This window comes from Chelonia mydas, chromosome 10 (assembly GCF_015237465.2).
Source record: "Chelonia mydas isolate rCheMyd1 chromosome 10, rCheMyd1.pri.v2, whole genome shotgun sequence".
Lineage (NCBI taxonomy): Eukaryota > Metazoa > Chordata > Testudines > Cheloniidae > Chelonia > Chelonia mydas.
The window spans coordinates 3,709,996-3,733,354 of record NC_051250.2 but is presented as its reverse complement, the minus strand read 5'-3'; the positions used below and the strand labels follow the sequence as shown (position 1 = coordinate 3,733,354).

At 47.7% G+C, this 23,359-nt stretch overlaps 1 protein-coding gene across 2 annotated transcripts in view; it reads right to left on the bottom strand.

The window, feature by feature from the left end:
* PKD1 (polycystin 1, transient receptor potential channel interacting) overlaps nucleotides 1–5,730 on the bottom strand; it is a 140,466-nt gene extending 134,736 nt beyond the window's left edge. For both annotated transcript variants that reach the window (XM_037910557.2, XM_037910558.2), the window contains exon 1: nucleotides 5,289–5,730. In XM_037910557.2, the coding sequence (XP_037766485.1) occupies nucleotides 5,289–5,557 (269 nt within the window). In that variant the 5' untranslated portion in view covers nucleotides 5,558–5,730. The remainder of the gene's footprint in view (nucleotides 1–5,288) is intronic.
* Nucleotides 5,731–23,359: the final 17,629 nt, after the last annotated feature.

Sequence of the window (23,359 nt, the reverse complement as noted above, 5' to 3'; positions counted from 1 at the left end):
CATAATCCCTACCTTGTTCAATGTGTTACATGTGACATATTTTCCTGATGTACCTCATGCATTTTTTGTCCTTTCAATAGACTGAGTTCATTTTGATTTTAATTAATTTTATCCCTGCACCTCAACCTGTGTGCGCGTGCTCACTCTCTCTCTTTTTTTTTTTCATTAAAAAAAGTCTTTCTCTGCAAAAAAAAAGACAACCAGAACCTCAAGTGTAGATGGAGATAAGGATGCTTATTTGAGTGAGATTCAGGTTTTTCATGACTGAAGTAGGGATGTTTTGGTTTTGTGGACCGGCTGCTTTTGTACAGAGAGTGTTTTGTTACTGCTGCTTTGTTTCAATTGGATTTCATTTTTCATTATCTGTCAAGCATGACTTGAATCTTGGATAGGAATTTCTTATATTTATATGCTGAAATAGAAATAAACAAATTCCATTAATGACTGGGAGACCTACTGAAACTTACCAAGTCATGCAAATAACTGAGTTAGGAAACACAAAAAATATATGTTCCTGCATCTTAAAATACATTTATACCGCCAGGGTTTGCTTAGATTATTCGTTAGGCAACATAAAAATAGGGACTGCTGACACATCCCCCTATAATAAGTAGTGTTAAATTAGTAATACAGGTCCCAATTCTGCAAAGATTTAACGCACGTCAGTAACTCTACATGCCTAAACCATCTCACTGAAGCTAATGGAACTACTGAAATGTACCTGTCGGCAGGTTTGGGCCAATAATTTGTAAGAGCAACAGCAAGCCCTTACTGCAGCATTCTGATAGTGCTATCGCCCAAGAATTACTACTATTATGGATTACTGAAGGACAAATACATGAGTTTCTACTGAACATGTTTAGTCTTGAGAAAAGGAGATCTGATAACGGTCTTCAAATACGTTGAGGGCTGTTTATAAAGAGGACAGTGAAAAATTGTTCTCCTTGTCCACTGAAAGTAGGACAAGAAGCGATGGGCTTAATTTGAAGGGAGATTTAGGTCAGACATTAGGAAAAACTGTCTAACTGTAAGGGTAGTGAAACTCTTAAATAATCTTCCAGCGGAGGTTGTGGAATCCCTGTCACTGGAGGCTTTTAAGAACCAGTTGGACAAACGCTTGTCAGGGATGGCCTAGGTTTTCTTGGTCCTGCCTCAGTGCAGGGGGCTGGACTAGCTCCTTTCCAGACCGACATTTCTATGAACAAGATTCTAATCCCTCTGTTTAAAAAAAGAGTCACTAAGATACTCCAGAGGTGTCAGAAATAGTAAATATTCACAGGGGAAAGAAAAACAAGTCTCTGATCTCAGCTGAAATCTAAATCAGGATTATCTGTTTCACCAAAGATCTAATATCCTAAACAAAAAGTTTGCATAAATCCACAGCCAATGGGAGAAGAACACTTTAAGATATTATCGGAATTCCTCTCAATGGGGATGAACGTACAAAACGGCCAGGGTTGCCCTTGAAAACTCTTGCTTTTAAAGTACATTTTTACGTTAAGGACTGAAGATGATCAATATGCACATAGCCTTTCCTCTTACGTTTGTTTAGACATTTAATATTAGATGCCTTCAAGTTATTTACCTTACAGGGTGACAAATTTTGATTTGATGTTGCTATTAAATGGAACAGGAGACTGCTTTCATCTAGGTATGCAGCCTATATTTCTGGCAGTACTTGTTTTCCTTGGTGATTCTTTGGATGTGCCATTTCTCCTGTATTCGTGGTAACCGTTCCCTCAGTGTTTGCAATTTTGAATAAGAAAATGCCGTGTCTGCTATGCTGGCCAAAAGGTTTTTTCACGAGCATTCCTATCCTAGGCTCCGATTCTACACTTGCACACACGTAATCACATTGACTTCAGTGGATTGCTAATATGTGCCTAACTGCTCAATTGAGGACTTCATCACCAAGGTGTTATCGTTCCTTCAGGGTTCATAGTTGCTGAACCATACTGCTTTCATGCAGGTTGATGCAGCTGCATTTTGTGTTTAAAAATTTATTTATACAACTTTTTTCTTACTACAAAATATCACTGCAAGCCATAACCTGAGAATAGGTAGCAGAATATTTAAGACCAACTGCCTTACCTGTCAATAAATGCAGCACATAATGGTTAGGTTGTAGAGTTTCCCTCCTATCTTGTGGGGTGAAAAGATGTGGGGCTAAATGCACCCCTGGAGTAGCTCAACTCTTATAGATCTTATCATACAATTATAACACCTATAATTACATGTTCATGCTTTCTCCCCATTAGAAGATCAAATAGGGTAGCAATCTTTCTACACTGTATCTTCCTGTATTTCCTGTCCAAATTCTGCAGTGCATTCCCAGAGGAGGGGCACAACTTCACCACAACTTATGCCAAGAGACCAAGTATTAAAAACACATACTTTGATCCCCAGCAGAGCCTTTACTGTGCATCCTGAATGATCCATAGCCTGCCAAAGATCCCTTTGCAAATTCAGATATAGCTAAAATTTGTGAATTCCAAAGAAGATCACTCTTCTTGTGAACCATTCACATTAATAGGACTGTAAAACCAATAATTTCACATAAATTAAAATAGGAAAAATCCTGCTGCCAATAACATTACCCTGAGGTATCAGTGTGCTTGCTCCAGTAGAATGTATAACACACTTTGAGTATTTAAGTTAGATGTCCAGTAGCTCTTGTATATATTAAGGGCCCATCCTAATTGTTGGGTGGTAAAAGCACCCTGAACACTGCTGAACAATAATTAGCTGTCTTAAGCACTCACTCGTAAAATTAGTAATACCCATAAAGCCGCCACAATAACCCCAACTCGGTTTAGAAGGCTTGAACTGAAGTTCCAGTGACACTCTTAATCCTCATCACTGTCTTCAGAAGGCTTTTAAAGATCCTTATGGGAAGAGGCCAATTTTATACACCGCTTGTTTTGTCCAAAGCAAAATTAAATTTGCAGAGCCTCTGCCAAAAATGTCTAACTCTGCCTATTGCGCAGCTCGCGCAGCCAGTAAATAAATAAAAATGAATCTTGCCCAGTTGAGGGATTTCTGCAAAATTCACTTTCTGCTTTATTTTAAGAAATAAATGTAAAAACTTAGCAAGATGTACAACTTTGAGGAACATGTTTTTATGTTCTAGGGCCAGAGTATATTTCTACAATTTAAATCGCCCAGGAAAAGAAGCACTTAATAGTCTAATTTTGTTGTACGAAAAGACTTAAAACTCACCTCCACTCTGAGATGAAAAGCTGTCGTTCTCTCTGAAGCTACTCTAGGTCTGTCCCCCTGATCCATATTATAATGTTTTCAAAGGTATTTGTGATGGATTTTTTTATTCTTAAAAAAGTACAAAGGTTTCCGAATACTGCACACTTCACGGGATTGCCAGTAGAATTATGCAAAACAATGGCCTTTTAAAACTTCACAGATTTAAAAATTATTGTTAAGCGACACTAACACTAAAGCTGACATTTACCTTATTGCAATATCAATAGGATGTGGATAAACTGAAACTTTCTTACTGCACAGGGAAATATCATTTAGGTGGCTGTTTCCTTTTCAACAAAACCTATGAGAGGGTTTTGTTCTCTGAAGAACAGAAAAGTTATTCCCTAAAGTTTTATCTATGTAGGACAACTACTGATTTGAACTCACCCATTAAAAGAAAAAATAACAATTCCCACAGCTCCTCTTCAGCCTGTTAAATAAACCTGCTATTCTAACCTTTTTAACTGACCGAACCGTTCTAGGGATCAGCCAGATTCTTTTTTAATACACTCGACTTGGTCATTAACGTCATTGAATCTAAAGCCAGTTAGAAACATACTAATCACCTTGCTTTGCTGCTATTTCTCTCTAGAAGTTTTGATCAAACATTTGAATTGTCTTTGTATCTGCCCCTAACGTAGCCAATGCTCGAACCGTGGCCACGGGGTTCCATCTACAGATCGGGCCCTCACTCCGTAACGTCCACTGGGGTTCTCTGAAACCCACTGCACACCTCTCTGCCCCAGCCCAGAGCAAAAGGGAACAGCCTGTTCTTTTCCTCTAACATACCAGGGAACACCTTAAAAGCTTGGCATGACCATAACACTTTTATTCGGGATCCTGGTAGAAGCCTACGGGCCTGAGTTAGCAAAGATTTGCAAATTTTGCGCACCACTTAAAATGCAAAAAGTTGAGCACATGCAGGAGTCTTTGCAAGGATCTAAGCCTACAGTCACAAGGCAGTTACTTGATTCTGTCAACACTTATGAATGTGAGTAACTTTATGTATGTTCGCCCTGGTTGTGGGTGTCATCAGCAAAGTTACACATGTAACATAGGACATGAGGGGGCCTCCTAGGTCATCAAATCCAGTATCCTGCTACTGCTGGCAGCCCTGTTACTTACACACAAGTAACAGAATTCACATGAGCTGTCCCACTGAAGCCATTGTGTGAAGTTATATGCAGGACTGGACCGCCTTCATTTACAGATGCTGGAGTTGTTCCCTTTTGATTCCTCCACCAGGCCACTGTATCATTCTTAGTTAAACCACATACTTCAGTAAGTACAGTTCTGCACACATTCCAATTCTTGCAAGGTCTAGTTCTAAGCAATCCTCCCTTGATTTTTCCATATTTGCCTCCGCTGTCATACATATGATCTGTGTCCCAGCATAAACCACGGCAAGTTTTATTGCTACAAAACCCCCACTGCAAGACAAGGAAAACTACTGCTGGAAAGAAAGTTAACTAAAACCGCCAGAGCACCTCCAAATTCTGCAAGGTGAGATTTCAGGACCCAGCTCGCTTGGAAAGATCCCAGCCCCGCTGCGGGGGGGGGAGGGGAGGGGGTTGCTAGCGGTCACAGGTTTAAAACAAAATTATTCCTCCGTGGAAGGAAATCGTACGCCTCCTGCAGCCGAGCTCTCAGCCCTGGCCTTGAGTGCCAGGCTAGTGCCAGCGGCAGCTTTGGTTGTAAACAAAAGGTCAGTGGTACCCTCGCATTTCTCGTCCTTTGACAACAACAAAGCAAGGCAGCCGCTAGCGCCTGCGGGGGACAGAGGAGGGGGAGAGCCGCCTTCCCCCACACACACACCCAATGCCTGGGGGTGAATGCGGCTCCCCGAGCCTAGCCACGTCCCGGCAAGCAGAGAGCAGAGCGGTGAGTGCGTTTCATGAGCAACCTGAGAGCCGCAGGCGGCTCGGCCCGGCTGGCGCATGGGCGGGTGACCCCCCACCCCAAGGACCCTCCCGGTCCCCGCGCGCCCTGGGCGCCCCCTCCCCGTGCGCCCTGGGCGCAGCCGGACTTACAGAGCGGTGGCTGCCGGCGGGACGCCGATCCCCGGGCGCTGCTCCAGCCCCCGCGAGGAGCAGTTCACCAGGCAGGAGCCCGGGGCCCTGCCCCCGGCGCAGGTACAGCTGGGGCCGCAGGGCTGGCAGCTCTGGGCGGGGGGGGCCCCGGCCGCGGCCAGCCCCCCGCACAGCAGACAGCAGAGCAGGCACCAGCCCGAGACGGGGAGCCTGGCCGAGGGGACGCCATGTTTGCGCCGTGATCCAGTGTGTCCATTTCCAAAAGGCATCGCTCACTGCGGGCAGGGCATGGCCCCGGCCCGCCGATCCCCCCGGCCCGGACAGCCCCGGGCCCGGGACGCGCTGGGCTCAGCACCGGCCGGCCCGCTGCATGGCCCCTGCCTGGGCTCAGCGGCCCCGACGCATCGCGCTCCTCCTGCCGGGCTCGGGCTGCGCGCTGTGTCCTGCCCGCCGCCGCCGCGCTTGGCCTGGGACGCGGCTAGGGCTCCTCCTCCCGCCGCCCGGCCCGCCGCGCCAGCATCCTCCTCCGCCCTGACAGCTGGAGCCCAGCGCCCCGCGGCTCTGCCCGGGGCCTGCCGCCAGCTCCCCGCTCCGCCCTGGCGCTCCGCCCTCCGCCCGGCTGCGGGCAGGCAAGCCAGGCCCCTCGGCGGCCAGGGCTGCTCCGAGCCCCAGCGCAGCCCCCGCTGGCCCCTCTCCTGCGGGAGCTCAGCGCCAGCGCTCCAGGGCTGCTGCACGCCCGGAAAGTTTCCGTCTCCTCTGCCAGGGAAGAGGGAAAGTGAGGGAGAGAGAAGCGGCTCTGCCCCGCGGTGCTGTGCCCCGCAGATCCCGTCTCTCCTGTGGGCTCCACAAGCCCAGGCCTTCGCTGTAAGAACTAGACACGCACACTCCCCTGTCTCCCCTGAAAGGCAAGCAGGCCGGGAGCCAGAAGACCTGGAGCCTACTCTCTTCGGATGTTGTGATGCAGCCCCTGCAGCCCATCACCTGGGCAGCCGAAGGCTTACCATCCACCATAGATTGGCAAGAGCCAGGGGCCTAGAAGACTTCAGGGAATCTGTGGCCCTTCTCCCTTTTTCCAGGTGTAGATGCACTGGCCGGGTAGGTGGGTAGGGCTTGGGCTGGCTAAAAGCCCCAAACTTCCGTTTTTACCCTGAGCGCGCCACTGACTGGACCCACCCATGACCAGCCGTACACTCGGATTTGGAAGGCATTTGGCAGATGACTTCACGGAGATGATGTCCATTCTAAAGGGCACCGTCAGTCCTCTCATGCAAAACTCGCCCTGACTTCAGCCGGGGTGCTAGGACAGCATGCGTCAGAGCTCTGCAACTCATTAGGCATTTCCAGCCTCGTCGTCTGGAAGCAGGGCTCAGCTCTGCATGGAGGTGGTGAAATGGAAGGGCGTTCCCTTGCTCAACGCTCTGTCTGAAATGCCGATGACAAAATAATCCAGAGGTTTGAACACAATTTACGTTTTGCTGCTCATTAACGTAGCAGCTAGAAACAGTCGGGGCCTGGCTGGCCCAGGGTATTAACAACTAAATAGACTTCTCAGTGCTGGGTCACTGGTTCAAATTCAGCCCAAGTCAGTTGGAACTGAGCCCGGTCAGCATCTGATGGCTGTACAATGACCTGTAGGACTCACGCCAGTTCCTAGCGGCACTCAGGGCCTCCATTTAAACAAACAAACCAACCCCGACACATAGCGCTAATTATCACCATGAAGGTGGTGGCTGCACAAAGCTGAGGAAACTGAACTATCGCCATATCTCTGAGGATCAGCTTGCCAGAAAAACGGCGAAGCACCTATTCGGTAGCTCTCCAGGGCTGTCAACGCCAGCCCAATTCAAAGCACGTCCTTCTAGTGCCCTCATGTGATGTGGGGTTGTAGGCCTAACCTTTTGTATGGTGGTAAAACAAAGAGGAAGTCCTAGGTGTCAGAGTCCGGCGGGATACAAGAAAGCCTGCGTAACGCAGAGAAGGAAACTCTAGCTACTGGAACAGCTCTTCTTGGTCCGTGCCAGAGCGCTCACTCTGGAAACTGGAATCCTTAGTCCCAGTCCAGCCCAGCAGGGATTTCTCGCTGTAAACATAACAAATGTGTAGGTTTGTTGTAGTCTCTGAGAGAGGTCAGCACATGGCACTAGCTCACAACCTGAGGAAGCCTGCCGGACCCAGGAAAAGAAAGAGGAGACTTAGCAAGTATCTGTGGTGTCTTCCACAGGGACACAATGCTTCGGAACACAAGTAGCATGTGCAGGCTTGATGGGGCAGCAGGGAGGGCAGACAGCAGCCTCTGTGGGAAGTGCAGGAAGGGAACTGCAGAATCATGGACCTAGGGATGTTGGAGGTGGAGAGGTCTCATAGACTTTAAGGCCAGAAGGGACCATTGTGATCATCTTCTCTGACCTCCTGCACATTGCAGGCTGCAGAACCTCACTCACCCACTCCTGTAATAGGCCCCTAACCTCTGGTTGAGTTACTGTCATCCTCAAATCTTGACTGAAAGACTTAAAAGTTACAGAGAATCCACCATTTACACTAGTTCAAACCAGCAAGTGACCTGTACCCCAAGATGAGAGGAAGGCGAAAAACTCCCAGGGTCTCGGCCAATCTGACCTGGGGAAAAATTCCTTCCCAACCCCAAATGGCAATCAGTTGGACCCTGAGCATGTTGGCCCGTGAGCCAGACACCTGGGAAAGAATTCTGTAGTAACTCAGAGCCCTCCCCATCTAGTGCCTCTTCTCCAACTGTTGGGGATATTCGCTAATAGCAGTTGTGGACGGGCCACATGCCATTGTAGACAGTCCCATCACATCGTCCCCTTCATAAACTTATCAAGCTCAGTCTTGAAGCCAGTTAGGTCTTTTGCCCCCACTGCTCCCCTTGGATGGTGTGCAAGAACTTCACTCCTCTAATGGCTAGAAACCTTCATCTAATTTCAAGCCTAAACTTATTGATGGCCCAGCTCAAATCCATTTGTTCTTCTGTCAACACTGGTGCTTAGCTTAAATAACTCCTCTCCCTCCCTGGTATTTATTCCTCTGATGTATTTATAGAGAGCAATCATATCTCCCCTCAGCCTCCATTTGTTTAGGCTAAACAAGCCAAGCTCCTTAAGTCTCCTCTCGTAAGATAGGTATTTCATTCCTCTAATCATCCTAGTAGCCCTTCTATGCACCTGTTCCAGTTTGAATTAATCTTTCTTAACCATGGGAGACCAGAACTGCACAGGGTGTTCCAGATGAGGTCTCACCAGTGCCTTGTATAACGGGACTAACACTTCCCTAGCTCTACTGGAAATGCCTCACCTGATGCATTCAAGGATTGCATTAGCCTTTTTCACAGCTGCATCACATTGGTGGCTCATAGTCATCCTATGATCGACCAATACACTCCGCTCTTTCTCCTCTGTTGCTTCCAATTGATACGTTCCAAGCATATAGCAAAAATTCTTGTTGTTAGTCCCTAAGTACATGACCTTGCACTTTGTACTGTTGAATTTCATCCCACTTCTATTACTTCAGTTTTCAAGGTCCTCCAGAGCTTCTTTCCTGACATTCCGGTCCTCCTCCGTATTGGCAATACCTCCCAACTTTGTGTCATCTGCAGATTTTATTAGCACACTCCCACTTTTTGTGCAAAGGTCATGGATGAAAATGTTAAATAAGATTGGTCCCAAGATTAATCCCTGAAGAACTCCACTAGTAACCTTCCTCCAGCCTGACAGTTCACCTTTCAGTATGACCTGTTGTAGTCTCCATTTTAACCAGTTCCTTATCCACCTTTCAGTTCTTATATTAAGCCACATTTTCTCCAATTTAAATAATAATTGTCCTTATGGAACAGTATCAAATGCCTTACTGAAATCCAGGTAGATTTGATCTACTGCTTTTCCTTTGTCTAAAAACTCAATTATCTTCTTAAAGAAAGAGATCAGGTTGGTCTGGCATGATCTGCCTTATGTAAAACTATGTTGTATTTTACCTCTGTGTTCTTAACTACTTTCTCTTTCAAAATTTGTCCCAAGACCTTGCCAACAATTGAGGTCAAACTAACGGTCCTGTAGTTTCCTGGATCACTTTTTTCCCCCTTTCTTAAATATAGGTATGACACTATGCCCCATATTCTTCATAGAGATATTGTTATAGAATCATAGAATATCAGGGTTGGAAGGGACCTCAGGAGGTCATCTAGTCCAACACCCTGCTCAAAGCAGGACCAATCCCCAACTAAATCATCCCAGCCAGGGCTTTGTCAAGCCTGACCTTAAAAACTTCTAAGGAAGGAGATTCCACCACCTCCCTAGGTAACGCATTCCCGTGTTTCACCACCCTCCTAGTGAAAAAGTTTTTCCTAATATCCAACCTAAATCTCCCCCACTGCAACTTGAGACCATTACTCCTTGTCCTGTCATCAGCTATCACTGAGAATAGTCTAGATCCATCCTCTTTAGAACCCCCTTTCAGGTAGTTGAAAGCAGTTATCAAATCCCCCCTCATTCTTCTCTTCTGCAGACTAAACAATCCCAGTTCTCTCAGCCTCTCCTCGTAAGTCATGTATTCCAGTCCCCTAATCATGATATGAATATGGCATAACTAAGATAAGTTTTATGCAAGATGGATCATGTGAGGTATCATTGGAAAGATTATGATGTACTGACTATGATTATCCTATTTGTATGCATGTATCATTTTTGTATATGAAGTTGGGAATATTGTCTATGTACATATTGCAACTGTGTTTACACCTGGGGAAACGCCCCACCAGACAAAATGGAATGGATGGGCCATTAGGGGAACAATAGGACTTTGAAGATGCTAATCTCCCACCTTCCTGAGAAGCTTCCTGGGATGTTGCAAACAATCTTTGATTCCTGGCTGCTTTGACACTGCAGGGTCATGTGATCATATCTCCTGGTACTCGATTCCATCTTGGGCTACTAGTATTTTTCCACCAATAGGGGGTGGGGATCAAACTGGGACACAAAGGATTCCCGTCATATGTAAATCCTATTTAAGGTGGGGACGTAAATTAATCTTGGTTCATTCTTCACTGAATCCCCACCCAGGATGACTGCTGGAAACATCTAAGAAACAAAGATAAAAGGTGGGAGAAGAGCTGAGCCCAGGCTGGAAAAGGTGTCTGGCCTTGAAGGAAATGTCTAAAACAACATTTAGAGTGAGAAATTACCACTTGTAACCAGTTTCTTTTGTGTTTTAAGCTTATATTGCGGTTTTTGTTTTATTTGCTGGGTAATCTGCTTTGATGTTTGCTATCCCTTATAATCACTTAGAATCTACCTTTTGTAGTTAATAAACTTGCTTTTGTTTATTCTAAAATCAGTTTGTGGAATTCAGAACTGTGGGGCAGAAAGCTGTGTATATCTTCCTCCACATCGAGGGAGGGGGCGAATTTCATGAGTTTACAGTGTACACTTCTCTGTGCAGTGCAACACGATGCAATTTTGGGTTTACACTCCGGAGGGGGAGTGCACTTGAGTGCTGGGCAAGTCCCTACTGAGTCTTCCCCTGCAGAGCTGATCTCGGTGTCTGTGTCTTTCTGCTGCTGGGTGTGCCCCTACCTTGTGTGTGCCGGAGGAGACTTGAGAGCCTGGCTCAGCAGGGCAGTGTAAGGGAGCCCAGGTGGGTGGTATAGGTGGGCTCAGTGGTACCCCAGTACATCAGTTGGCACCCCGGAGGGGGGCATAACCTGTTACAATAGGTACTGTAGGCAATTCTCTAGTCATAGGGTACAATCCCCGAGTTTACTGATTCATTAAAAATCTTTGCTATTGGGCTTGCAATTTAATGTGCGAATTCCTTTAATATTTGGGGATGGAGATTACCTTGGTCACTGTGATGGGACAGGAGAAATCTAACAGGATATAGGCCCCAGGTGCTCCTTTTGGATCTGGGTTCAAATTCAGACATTCCCCAGAGTGAGGGGACTGCTCTAGATCTGGGGTTCTGATTCAAGTCTTCCTCTAAATTTCCCCAGAGACAAAATCAGCTTTGCTTGGAGTTCAGTCTCTACTCTCAAACCAACAGCAATTAACTGGAATTGCATTTGCAGCTGCAGACTTCTCATCACGGCTGGCTCTTGTCTAGAGAACCGCAAATGGTCTGAGACTGCTGATTGTTGTTGCAGGTGTGTTCACTGGGAGAGGGCACCAGGGGGCAAGTGACATGATTTGTGGCCACTTGTCCCACTTCTGCTTTCACCAAACACCACACAGACTTGCATGAACCCAACCAAACTGAGCCTTGCTGCAGGTTCACAACAAAAATCATGCGTGAGACAGCTGGGTTCAAACTCGTCGGAATGTCACGAGGGCTCAAGCCCTGAATCTGTTCTGATGCAAAGCATTTGCTCAACGGCTTCAAATCAAACCTGGAAAGAGTTTGCTCGGCTCAATGAGATCGAAGAGAGATTGCGAAGCTTCTGGAACTAAGTCAGAGGGACCACAGCTCCGTTTGGAGTGTCTGTGAACACTTCTGTGGCATCCAAGAACATCTACCATGGGTGACGGAATCCTTTTCCTGTGAAGAGAGGGGCTCTCTCAGTCATTTCAAGAGGCACAGATAGATAAATATTACTCTGTGGGGTGGCAGACTTTTGTTCTGCCAGCTATGTCCACAGAGCCAAATTCTGAAATCCCTATTGTGAGACTGGTGCCACTGAGGTCAGTGGAGGTTTGATGACTCAGTGGAAGTCCAGGACTCTCAGCTCCTTGCGTGATTGGCCCTGCCTTCGACTCCTTATTGAGACAAGTCTTGCAATGGGATTTTTGACTAGATAAGGACGGCAGTATCTGGCCTACAGTCTCTCTTGGTTGGAGGGATTCCATGGGTTCTTATTGTCCTCCCTATTGTATAGTAAATAATTAACATGAGAGCACCAACGAGCCAGTGACTGACACACAAAGGGTTGAATAAAGAAAAGGAGGACTTGTGGCACCTTAGAGACTAACCAATTTATTTGAGCATAAGCTTTCGTGAGCCACAGCTCACTTCATCGGATGCATACTGTGGAAACTGCAGAAGACATTATATACACAGAGACCATGAAACAATACCTCCTCCCACCCCACTCTCCTGCTGGTCTCTGTGTATATAATGTCTTCTGCAGTTTCCACAGTATGCATCCGATGAAGTGAGCTGTAGCTCACGAAAGCTTATGCTCAAATAAATTGGTTAGTCTCTAAGGTGCCACAAGTCCTCCTTTTCTTTTTGCGAATACAGACTAACACGGCTGTTACTCTGAAAAGGGTTGAATGTGGGCATGGCCCCAATGACGTCCATGAGACTGCTCATGTGCTCTGCTGGAGCGGGGCCTTTCAAGCGCTTTACAGATGCAAACTAAAGGATCCTCTCAACCCTGCTGTGAGGTCGAGAACTGTATCCCCACTGAACAGGTGCGGCTGGCAGCAGATCCGCAGGTGGGTCGTGAATGGGCACTTTCTCGATCCAAGGGAGAAGGGGCCTGAAAGCTGAGTGACGCTGGTCCCAAGCCCACTGAAGTCAGTTGGAATCTTTCCTCTGGCTGTAGTGGGCTTTGGCTCATCAGGCCAGCTGTGAGCATTCTCCGGCCCTCTGCACTGGTCTGTCTGTCAGGCGGCGTGAAAGCTGACACTTGCCTGTAGTCGCTGAAGCAGCAGGCACCTCATCAGAAGTGTCAGGAGCTGATTAGCAAGGGATGGGGCCCAGTCAGCCGCTCAGGGAGTCTGCCTGGCAGCTGTCAAGAGAAAATCAGAACAAAAGAGGGGGTGGGAGGAGAGAAATGCGCTACAAGCATCTGACCAGTGTAAAGAGCAGGCAGACAAAGCAATGGTCCAGGATGGTACTCAGAGGACTAGTGGGACCTGTGCTGCATCGGTCCAGGGGATAAATTGCAGGGGGGGGGGGAGATTTCAGGGTTTACTTTTCTCCAGGACTAAACTCCCCTAAAATGGTTGTTTCTCTCTAGCTATGGGAGTATGTAAATGATCCCAGCTTCAGGTTTCTTGAGTCTCTGTGTGCAGTTTTGTTGCCAACTCATGATTTTATCACAAGTCCCATGCCATTTTGTATCTGTCTTAAAGCTCCAGCTCCTGGAGTCAGGTGACTGCCTCCGAATTTCAGGTGTCATTTAAAAAAATAAGTTTCTAGTGCCTCCTCCTTATAGAGAAAAACTTGAAAATGCAACTCTCAATAGCTTAAAAAACCCAGAAGGCAAATAAAAATAACCGCTGTGTGTTTTATCTCATGATTTTTGGGGGGCGGAGGGCAGGGAAGACTCATGATCTTTGAACCATTGGGGCTGGCATTAGAGCGGGGGTGGGCAAACTATGGCCCGGGGGCCACATCCGGCCCTTCAGACATTTTAATCCGACCCTCGAGCTCCCGCCAGGGAGTGTGGTCGAGGGCTTGTCCTGCTCTGCTCAGCTCCCAGAAGCAGTGGCATGTCCCCCCTCGGCACGCTGCCCCCGCCCCAAATGCAGCCCCCGCAGCTCCCATTGGCCAGGAACTGCGGCCAATGGGAGCTGCATGGGTGGCGCCTGTGGACAGGGAAGTGTGCAGAGCTGCCTGGCCATGCCTCCACGTAGGAGCCGGAGGGGGGGATATGCCACTGCTTCTGGGAGCTGCTTCAGATAAGCACCCCTGACCCTGTCCTGCATCCCTGACCCTCTCCTGTGCCCCAACTCCCTGCCCTAGCCCTGATCCCCCTCCTGCCCTCTAAGCCCCTCGGTCCCAGCCCAGAGCACCCTCCTGCACCTCAACCCCCAGTCCAAATCTGGAGCCCACTCCCACACCCTGAACTCCTCATTTCTGGCCCCACCCCAGAACCCTCATCCCCTCCTGCAGCCCAACCCCCAATTTCGTGAGCATTCATGGCCCACCATACAATTTCCATACCCAGATGTGGCCCTCGGGCCAAAAAGTTTGCCCACCCCTGCATTAGAGTATGTGTACGTGTCAGTCTGTCCTCAAGTCAGGGCCATTTACACTATATTACTTCTATAATCTATCTATCTAATCTGCCTGTTGAGACACTTAGGGCTCAGTCCTGTAAAATGCTGAACTTTGCCTGCACTCCAGCGAGGCATTTAAGCACATGCATTATCCCACTGAAACCAATGCAATGCCAATTGACACCAACTGAGATGCTGGCTTTCCACGTCTAAAGCACTGTACAAACCTTAACTAATGTCACGGCACCCAGTGTCACTTCTTGGGAGGATATTTAATGTGTGTTAAATTTACTTTGTGAAAATTTTTGTGCCTTTTGGCACAAATTCTGCCGAAATACACAGCATCCATCAGTGCTAATTGCATGAGGAATTGGGCCATACCTAGCACAGTGTTTACTACTTTCTTATTTGACTGCAAACTATTTATCTCTGTTTTCCCCAGTTGTAAATATTTCTTTCTCCAACCTTCCTGCTTTAACATCCATATGTTCACCGTCTCTGCTTTCAGATATCAGCAAGGAAAACAAATTCCTGTATGGAAGGACTGTATCATTATTAACGGATCAGATAGTTTGCTAATGTGACCCAGCAGATGAAGCTATCATGGAGCTAAAGGTTTCCCCCAAATGATGGGCTTGCCAGGCAAATATGAGGATTATAAACGAAGAATTAATCAGGGGCATGGGCAGATAGATAGGGAGGCTCACAAAAGTTTCAAGAGGATAACTGTTCACATTGACAGGTTTCAGAGTAGCAGCCATGTTAGTCTGTATCCGCAAAAAGAAAAAGAGGACTTGTGGTGCCACAAGTCCTCCTTTTCTTTTTGTTCACATTGATTTTTTAGTTTTGATATTACAGGAAGGTCTCATTTCCGAGTCAGAATATATTCAACAAATGACAATGCAAAGCACAGAAAAGTATGGAGGGGAAAAATGCATTCTGGGGCTGGGATGTTATTGCTTATTTACTGCCAGGGAACGGGTGGACGTGGGAAAGGGGATTTTTCTGTCTCCTCACCATCAACAAATTGTGAATTTCTCAACACTGTTTGAACAAAATAAATTAACATCTGGTGAGATGAACACCATGACTGGTCAGAACTTCACAGTGACAGCATGACTACAACCCAGAATCCTCTGCTCCCATAGTCTCTAGCACTCAGACTCTCCTGGCTAGTGAGAGCATATGACACCCAGTTGAGCATTTCTTTTTCCATCCAGTAGAGGGCAGTGGTGCTGTTTATATTGCAGAAGCTGTTTCTCCTGGCATTTCACGAAACGTTTCTCTGTTAATAAAGAATGCATACCCTAGAACAGATGCTTCAGCTGTGAAAGAAAATAAATAACCTTAATACCCTAACAGAGAGATGAAATGTAAAACATAATCACTTTTATCACAAATACAATGCGCATCTTTTCCTGCTTTTACGTGACGCCTCCCGGGGTTGGAGTGTGAGTTATTTGATGATGGTCCCATGGCTTGAAATTTACCAGATTGCCAACTCTAATGATTTTATCACAAGCCTCATGATATTTGTTGTTAAAGGCCCAAATGTTGGAATCGTGTTATTAGCTGAGAATCACAGCTTTCGTTTTTAGCTTGTGTGGTTGCAGAGAAGAGATAGAGAACGTGACCTGTAAAGGCTCCAAATAAGGGGGCCAGTAAAAAGCACCCCAAATGGTTTGTGATTGTTATGCCAATCTGTCGATTTCTTTTTTAAGGGAATCTGACTCATGATTTTATTCAATACTGGGGGTTGGTAATAACAAATTTAAGACTTCAGTTCCAGAAAGGGAGAAAAATCTAGCACCTGCCTATCCTCTCATTTGTAAACAAATATAAAGCAGGCAGCCTTCATTCAGTGGCTGAGTATGCTGAAGTGGCTATTTTTGTAGGGTGTCATAAGCCAGCGTCCGCGCATTTGGAGCAGTGCTTCCCCAAATGAGGACAACTGGGGAAATAATAACAAGGCCAGCAAATATTGCTCTTGGAACTGCAGGAGTCATCTTTATTAGGAGCCAGCCCACAGCTCACTCAGTCTGTTGACTGTTATTGCTCCTCACACGTTCTTGTCAACTGCTGGAAATGGCCCATCTTGGTTATCACTACAAAAGGTTTTTTTTCTCTCCTGCTGTTAATACCTTACCTGATCTTACCTTACCTGATCGCTCTCGTTACAGTGTGTATGGTAACACCCATTGTTTCATGTTCTCTGTGTATATAAAATCTCCCCACTGTATTTTCCACTGAATGCATCCGATGAAGTGAACTGTAGCTCACGAAAGCTTATGCTCAAATAAATTGGTTAGTCTCTGAGGTGCCACAAGTCCTCCTTTTTTGTTCTTTTTGCGGATGCAGACTAACACGGCTGCTCCTCTGAAACAGTTAATCAGTGTTTGTCATTTTGCTCTTATTTGTCTACTGAGAGTGGCCTTATCATATTCAAGAAGCAGAACTGATTTTCTAATGCCTCGTGCCCGCTCATTAGCTTTGCCTCACTGTGGTCTGTGACTCTGATCCTGCACCGTTTAAATCAAAGGGAGTTCTTCCACTGACTTCAGTGGAGGTTGGTTGGTATGGTTCACCCAAGCGAGCTGCAGAGAAGTCTGCATACGCATAAGGGGGAGTTGATACATGAGGCCAGAGAGGAGATCCCTAAGGGTACAATAGATGACCTGTCCCTTCAAAGAAAGCACCCTGGCTCTCATCTTTCTTCCATTGCAAAGGGGCAGACCCAGATTGTAACCTCGTCATTCAGAGAGCTGCTGTGGTTACCCCACGGTTGGTAGGGGGTATCACCCAGATCTGCCTGCAAAGGTGAGAGAAAAGTGCCCTGAGGTGTCAAGGAACGGCAAACGTCGCAGCGCGTCAGGATGGTGTGTTGTGACATGACAGCCCAGCTTTGTTGTGCAATAGCACACACTGTGACACACGCAGCCTGGGCAGGGTGTTAAAATATCCCCAGGTGCATCTAGGCATGTAGTGCTTTCCCCGTGCTGCACGTCGCATGGTGCTGTCCTGTTGCACAGTGAAGGCTGTCGGGTTGCGATGCCGCATTGCAGCAGGATGATGTGATGATCTGCGGTCTCATAAGCAAGACATGGCGACAGAGGGGACAAGGGACAAGTGTCTGGCGCAGTTCCTAAGGGTTCAGCCTTCCACTTGGTAAAGCTGCTGCACCTAGACCCATAAGGGTCCAAGTCTGAGCCTGACCCGCAGTAATGGGCAGGATGCACAAAAGCGACCATGTCGCTGGGCACATGATGGGGCCACTCTAGGAGCTGGGCACCAGAGGCACCAAGTGTAACTGTACAGCCTCGTGCGTTAGTGAAGACTGACTTCGTTCCTTGGGGAAACAAGAAGAGATTCTTCCTGGTGAACGTTGGTAGGGTCTGCTCACTCAGATCACAGTTTGGGTGAACACATGAAACAAACTAAAAAGCAGCGAGAGCCTCTTGTCCCCTGGAACCTTAAGGGAGGCCTTCCCCTACACACACGCTCCTTTCATCTCACTGTTCACAGCTTGGCTGGTGACCGGCCCTTGCGCAGTTTATGAATGGACAGCGCCCTCTAGTACTTAATTGATTTACTGTTCTAAACCATTGTCTAAAAGCCTGGGTCTCAACTGTCTCCCTCAAGCCTGCAAATGCTACAAACAGGGTGACCAGACAGCAAATGTGAAAAATCGGGACAGGAAATGGGGGGTAATAGGAGCCTATATAAGAAAAAGACTCAAAAATCGGGACTGTCCCTATAAAATCGGGACATCTGGTCACCCTAGCTACAAACCACTGCAAAGTGAGAGTTCCAGGTCTAACAGAAAAGGAGGAGTCCCGACCCCAGCTATCGCTGTTACACATAACATACAGTACGTCACGTGGGAGAGGAAAGAGACCCTGAGCTTCTGCCCCACAACTGAAGTCACAGAAATACGACTGTGCACGTGTGTGCACACACACACAGAGCTTCTAATTCATAGATTCATAGATACTAAGGTCAGAAGGGACCATTATGATCATCTAGTCTGACCTCCTGCACAACGCAGGCCACAGAATCTCACCCACCCACTCCTGCGAAAAACCTCTCACCTATGTCTGAGCTATTAAAGTCCTCAAATCGTGGTTTAAAGACTTCAAGGAGCAGAGAATCCTCCAGCAAGTGACCCGTGCCCCACGCTGCAGAGGAAGGCGAAATATTCTAGGAGAAGTGAAGAAATCATTATTAAGTTTATTGTGGACAATGCCACGCAGCTCTAATAGATCATGATCAGTGCTTAGATGCTGCATTGGCATTTTCACAGCACTCACTGAAGATTGACCTCGGGTCCCCCACCATCAGGCTGAGAGAGGATTTCACACCGTGCCCTGGAGGTCAACAGACTCTCTCTCCATTGGACAAACTGAGGAAACCAATTCCAAAGTCAAGGATCCTCAGCTAAGATTGCTCTGTCTGGAGCCCTGCAGATGCTCAAACCTACGGACCACTAGCATGGAGGTGTAATGATCTCAGCTCGCGTAATGGTGCATGGGAAGAGAGCTGGTGTCTCTCGTAGTTGGGACCCAAACTATATGGGACTTTAGGGCACAATCTAACTTCTGTTGAAGTTCATGGAAAGGCTCCCATAGGAGTTCAAGTCTCATGGACTTCAGAGGAAGCTGGATTGACCCCCTAAAGAGCAAAAATGCCTTGGGTCGCACCTGGAGATGCAGTCGTTGGCATGCCGGGATGCCATGCTCTTTATGCACCAGATCTTTCCCCGAACATTGGTTAAATCCACTTTTATGGAAATGTTACAGGAAAGGCAACTCCAGCAGCACCCTATCTGTTCCTTCCATGGTGCATGAAGTTAAACTCCAGCCGGCAGAGGAGTGGTTGACTTTCCGTGTTGACTTTTCAGATGCTCTAGTCAGGGCTAGTTCCATAATCCCCTTGCAAGCCCCTGTAGGAACATTTGGCTCTGTCTGAATTATTTCTGCGCAAGGCTTCAGAAGCTCAGGAAGGGAATTTATTCATAGCAATTATTTTAAGCCACTTTTATGTCATATGAATGCAAAAAGGATATGGGCCTTTAGCCGTTTCAGGTGATATCTTTTTATACTCAGTAACGAATTGTTCATATTCTAGTTTCTATTCACCAAACAACCTTTTTAAAGCAAACACGTTGTCTTTGATGGTTTCCCTGGCTACAGTATTTTGAGCAGTCCAAAACATTCTCCAGTCTTTGGCGCTCAGGTCTGGACGTCAGAACTCCTGGGTTCTATTTCTGGCTGAGTTGCTGTATGTGACCTGGGCTGGGAGCAAGTCATTTAAATTTGAATTTTCAAAAGCAGCCTCTAACTGATGCCTCAGTGTTGGGGGACCCAATATTCAACACCGCCGTGTCTAAAGTTGGACATTTAAAATCAGAGTCCAATTTGGGCCTTAACCTTTGGGTCTCAATTGCCCGTCTGTCCAATGCAGATGGTAATACTTACCTTCCTCCAGTGATGTCATGAGGCTTCATCAACTATTGGTGATAAATTGCTTTGAGGTCCTCCAGCTTTACTGGCTGGCATCTCAATTTCTGTTGCTGATTCACATGTGGTGGGCTTCTGAAGGTCTCACTCTGTTTTCACTCAGGTTTCACACCCAGGCTTTGAACACTGTGGGCCAGATTCTCCATTGCCCTATGCCATGTAGTATTTCAGGTGTTGACAAGTTCCTTGTCAGTTGGTTCGTGGCCAACTCCTTGAGGCCCTTGATCAGTTGTGACTCAGGCTTTACCCAGGCAAACTCTTGACTGAAGTCAACAAGGCCTGGTTGAAAGCTTAGCAAGGGCTTCAGGATTTGGCTTGTGGTTAAACGCTGTTTCTCTTGCTTTCCAAAGGATGGTGGCTGCACACTGATCTGACTGGCTGGGAGAGCTCTGGAGATTTCTTGCATTAGCGGCTCCAGTGAGATTAGTCTCTGAGATCGCCTCCCAAAGCTGCACTCTTGAGCTTGAAGTCACATCACAGGGGACCCGCAGCTCATCCGTCCATGCCCAGGCGTGAGCTAGAGCTACATCTCTCTTGCTGTGGAGAGCGCTCAAGGCAAGGGCTGCTCCTTCAGGGAACCGGAGAAGGGAAGACGGTTCTGATGAGATGAGACGCTACTTGCTGTCCTCCAGGTCAGACAGCCATGTGGAGACCCTCATTCTTGTCATTTAGAGGGGAGCGTCTGCAGTGCCTGGAAATAGGCTGGATTTTTTTCAGTCCTAAGGAAGTTGTTACTCTGACAACACTCCTTGCATGGTTTTCCCTCGGGACTGGCCCAGGTAGGATATTGACTAAGCCTACCTTGAGTCTAAGGGCCTAGACTCCCCAGGGAGTGTGAGCACAAGTAGAGGACAGAGGGAGCTCAGAGAGCAGATTCTTTAAAGGCTCCTCTCACACAAACTAGGACTGTCTGCTGCTGTAAAGAGGAGCATTTAGCCCTTTCCTAAGGACGCCTAGAGAAGCCATATGACTTGAAGGAATCAGAGGCTTCAGTTATCAATTAGGCACTGATGGTATGTTCAGTGCTGTGTATGAGACCAAATGGAGACAGCCCCTGCTCTGAAGGACTCAGGGTATGTCTCCGCTGCAATGTGAGCCCAGGGTTCGAACACAGGGCTTAATAAGCCTAAGCCCCCTTTCGTCTACACAGAATCCGTGCTACCCCAGAGCCTGGACCCAGGGTCCCAGGACCACGTGAGGGTGGAGGGTCCGAGCCTGAGTCAAGCCAGGATCCAGGGTTCGAGCCCTATTGCTTTGCAGTGTAGACCCAGCCCCACTTGACTTGTGCTCTGGGAGTCAGCCAAAAGTATCCCACAATCCCGTGGGCTGACTTCCTTTGTCCTCTTGACAGTCCAGTTTTCCAACGCTGCACCACAAACAAAGGGCCACATTTTGGGAGGGCACTAGACACTGGAGCCCCAGGCTGGGACCCAGGGTTCAACAATTCCACACCTGGGGTTACAAGTGAGTGTAGATGCTCAAGCCCTAGGTTAGCAGACCCAGGGTCTGCTAACTTGAGTTCTACTAACTCTGGGTTTATACTGCAGTGTAGACAGACCCTTGGCTATGGAGCCTGAGCTCTGAGAAGCTCCCCCCACATGGGGTCTCAGAGCCCAGGTCTGAACATCTAAACTGCAATTTATAACCTTGCAACCCAAGCCCTGTGAACCAGAGTCAGCTGACATGGGCCAGCTGCGTGTGTTTTATTGCAGTCTGGACATACCTTCAGAGTCCAAAGGAAGGAATCTGAAAACCCAGCATGCTCTGAGGCGCCCAACAGAGGGGATGGGTGGGCTTTTGTGCGTTTCATGTATTTCTCAGTGTATTATCATGGTGGGCACCAGTGAAGAAGTAAGACTTCAGGCGGGATTTGAATGAGGGAAGGGTTGGCTTGGTGACTGGGAAGGGGGAAGGTATTCCTTGCCTGGAGGTCAGTGGGGATGTTGTCTCATGTTTGATCTTTTCATGTCGGCATCCTCCCAACTGCAGCCCTTGTTCCTGCAGGTTTTGGATACAGGAATCCTCTCCCACAACTGGCACAGGGCAGGCAGCAGCAGAGGAAACAGCCCTCACCCTACCCAGATAAGGTATGCTTCATAAGTAAGGGGGGTGCTTCATCCTGAACTGCAGGGACCACCTCTGGGGGCAGGGTGCTCCATGGCCCATTTGGCTTCTGATGAGGCTACCCCCAAGGGTGCTAATCCCAGCACTGCTGAGTGTGAGGCAGAACTAGACCGAGACCACGCGCTCACATCACATCGGCTCCCCAAAGCTGTCGGCTGCTGACTCCATACAACTGCCACTGAACTGGGCCACGTTCAGGACATAAATGGCTCCTTATCCCACTGCCAGGCTCCTGAGTCAGGAGGTCCCCAGACTTCCCTTGGTGTTGTCCCAGCTGGGCCCAGGGAGGGACACGGCCCCCCCATCAGCAGATGGCCGCCTCCCCGCAGCAGTGGGAAGAAGTCAGCTCCTTCGAGCCCAGCTTCGCCACATCCACAGAGAAGGGACGGCGCAAACGTGGTGATGTGGCACACGCTGTACTCTGTGTCAAGTCCATTATAAAACTGCTCCCATTCCCCTCTCGCTGTGTACGAATAACGAGCGCATATGGAAAGAGTTAGATGCCAGATTTTTATCTTCTATCCCCCCGTTTGACAGCCGTGGCGGAAGATCAGCTGGCACTGGAAAGGTAGCTCATTATACAGGTTGCTCTCCTGAGGGGATAATCTTGTCTAATGTGCTGGTAGCTCGATAAGCACATGTCACCCCCCTCCACAGAGGGGTTTTATTTTTGAATCGCTATAAATACAGTTGTCACTGCATGAATGCAGGAGACAGTTCCCTCCACTGAATCATTTAGATCCATCCACAATTGATGTTCTGATTTATTCTCTTTAATGGGAGGCTGCAGGATACACTCTTACTCGGCACGTGAAACAACATTAGTCAGAACAGTGTCAGCTACCTCCGCAGGAGTTCCTCTCCTCCTACAGGGCTGCAGTGTGGCCTAGTGGATAGAGTACCAGACTGGGAGCAAGGAGACCTGGGTTCCCAGCTCTGACCTCGGGCAGTCGTTTTGCTTCTCTGTGTCTCTGTTTCCCCATTTTGCAGATGTAAAGGTGCTTAAGAGATCTATGAATGAAAAACACTATATAAGAGCTAGGAATTATTATTATTATTATTTATTATTATTACTAACGGTGTACGCAGGAACCAGTTCACCCCCCACCCCCATGCTCTAGTGCAGCCATCTCTGGGGTAGAACAAAGCAGCTTTTCACACTGCCACATTACACAGCAGTGTCGGGCAGGTGGTGAAGAATCCCCAAGCAATGGACACGGCCGGGGGAATGTAGGGAGACAGAATGCAATTAACCAAGGTGGAATTTGGCAAGGACACCAGGCTAACATCCTTTATTATTGTGGAAGGTGCCACGTGATCACTAATGGCCACAAAGACCTCATCTGAAAGACAGCCGCTCCATCCCTGCCGGCCGCCTGAGCAGCCTGATGGAATCCAAAGGAAAAGTGCATTTGCTGGATATTGGGCATGCCCCTTCCTACTGCGTCCTGCTTTTTCCTGGGAAGGTGAGGCGGTGGTG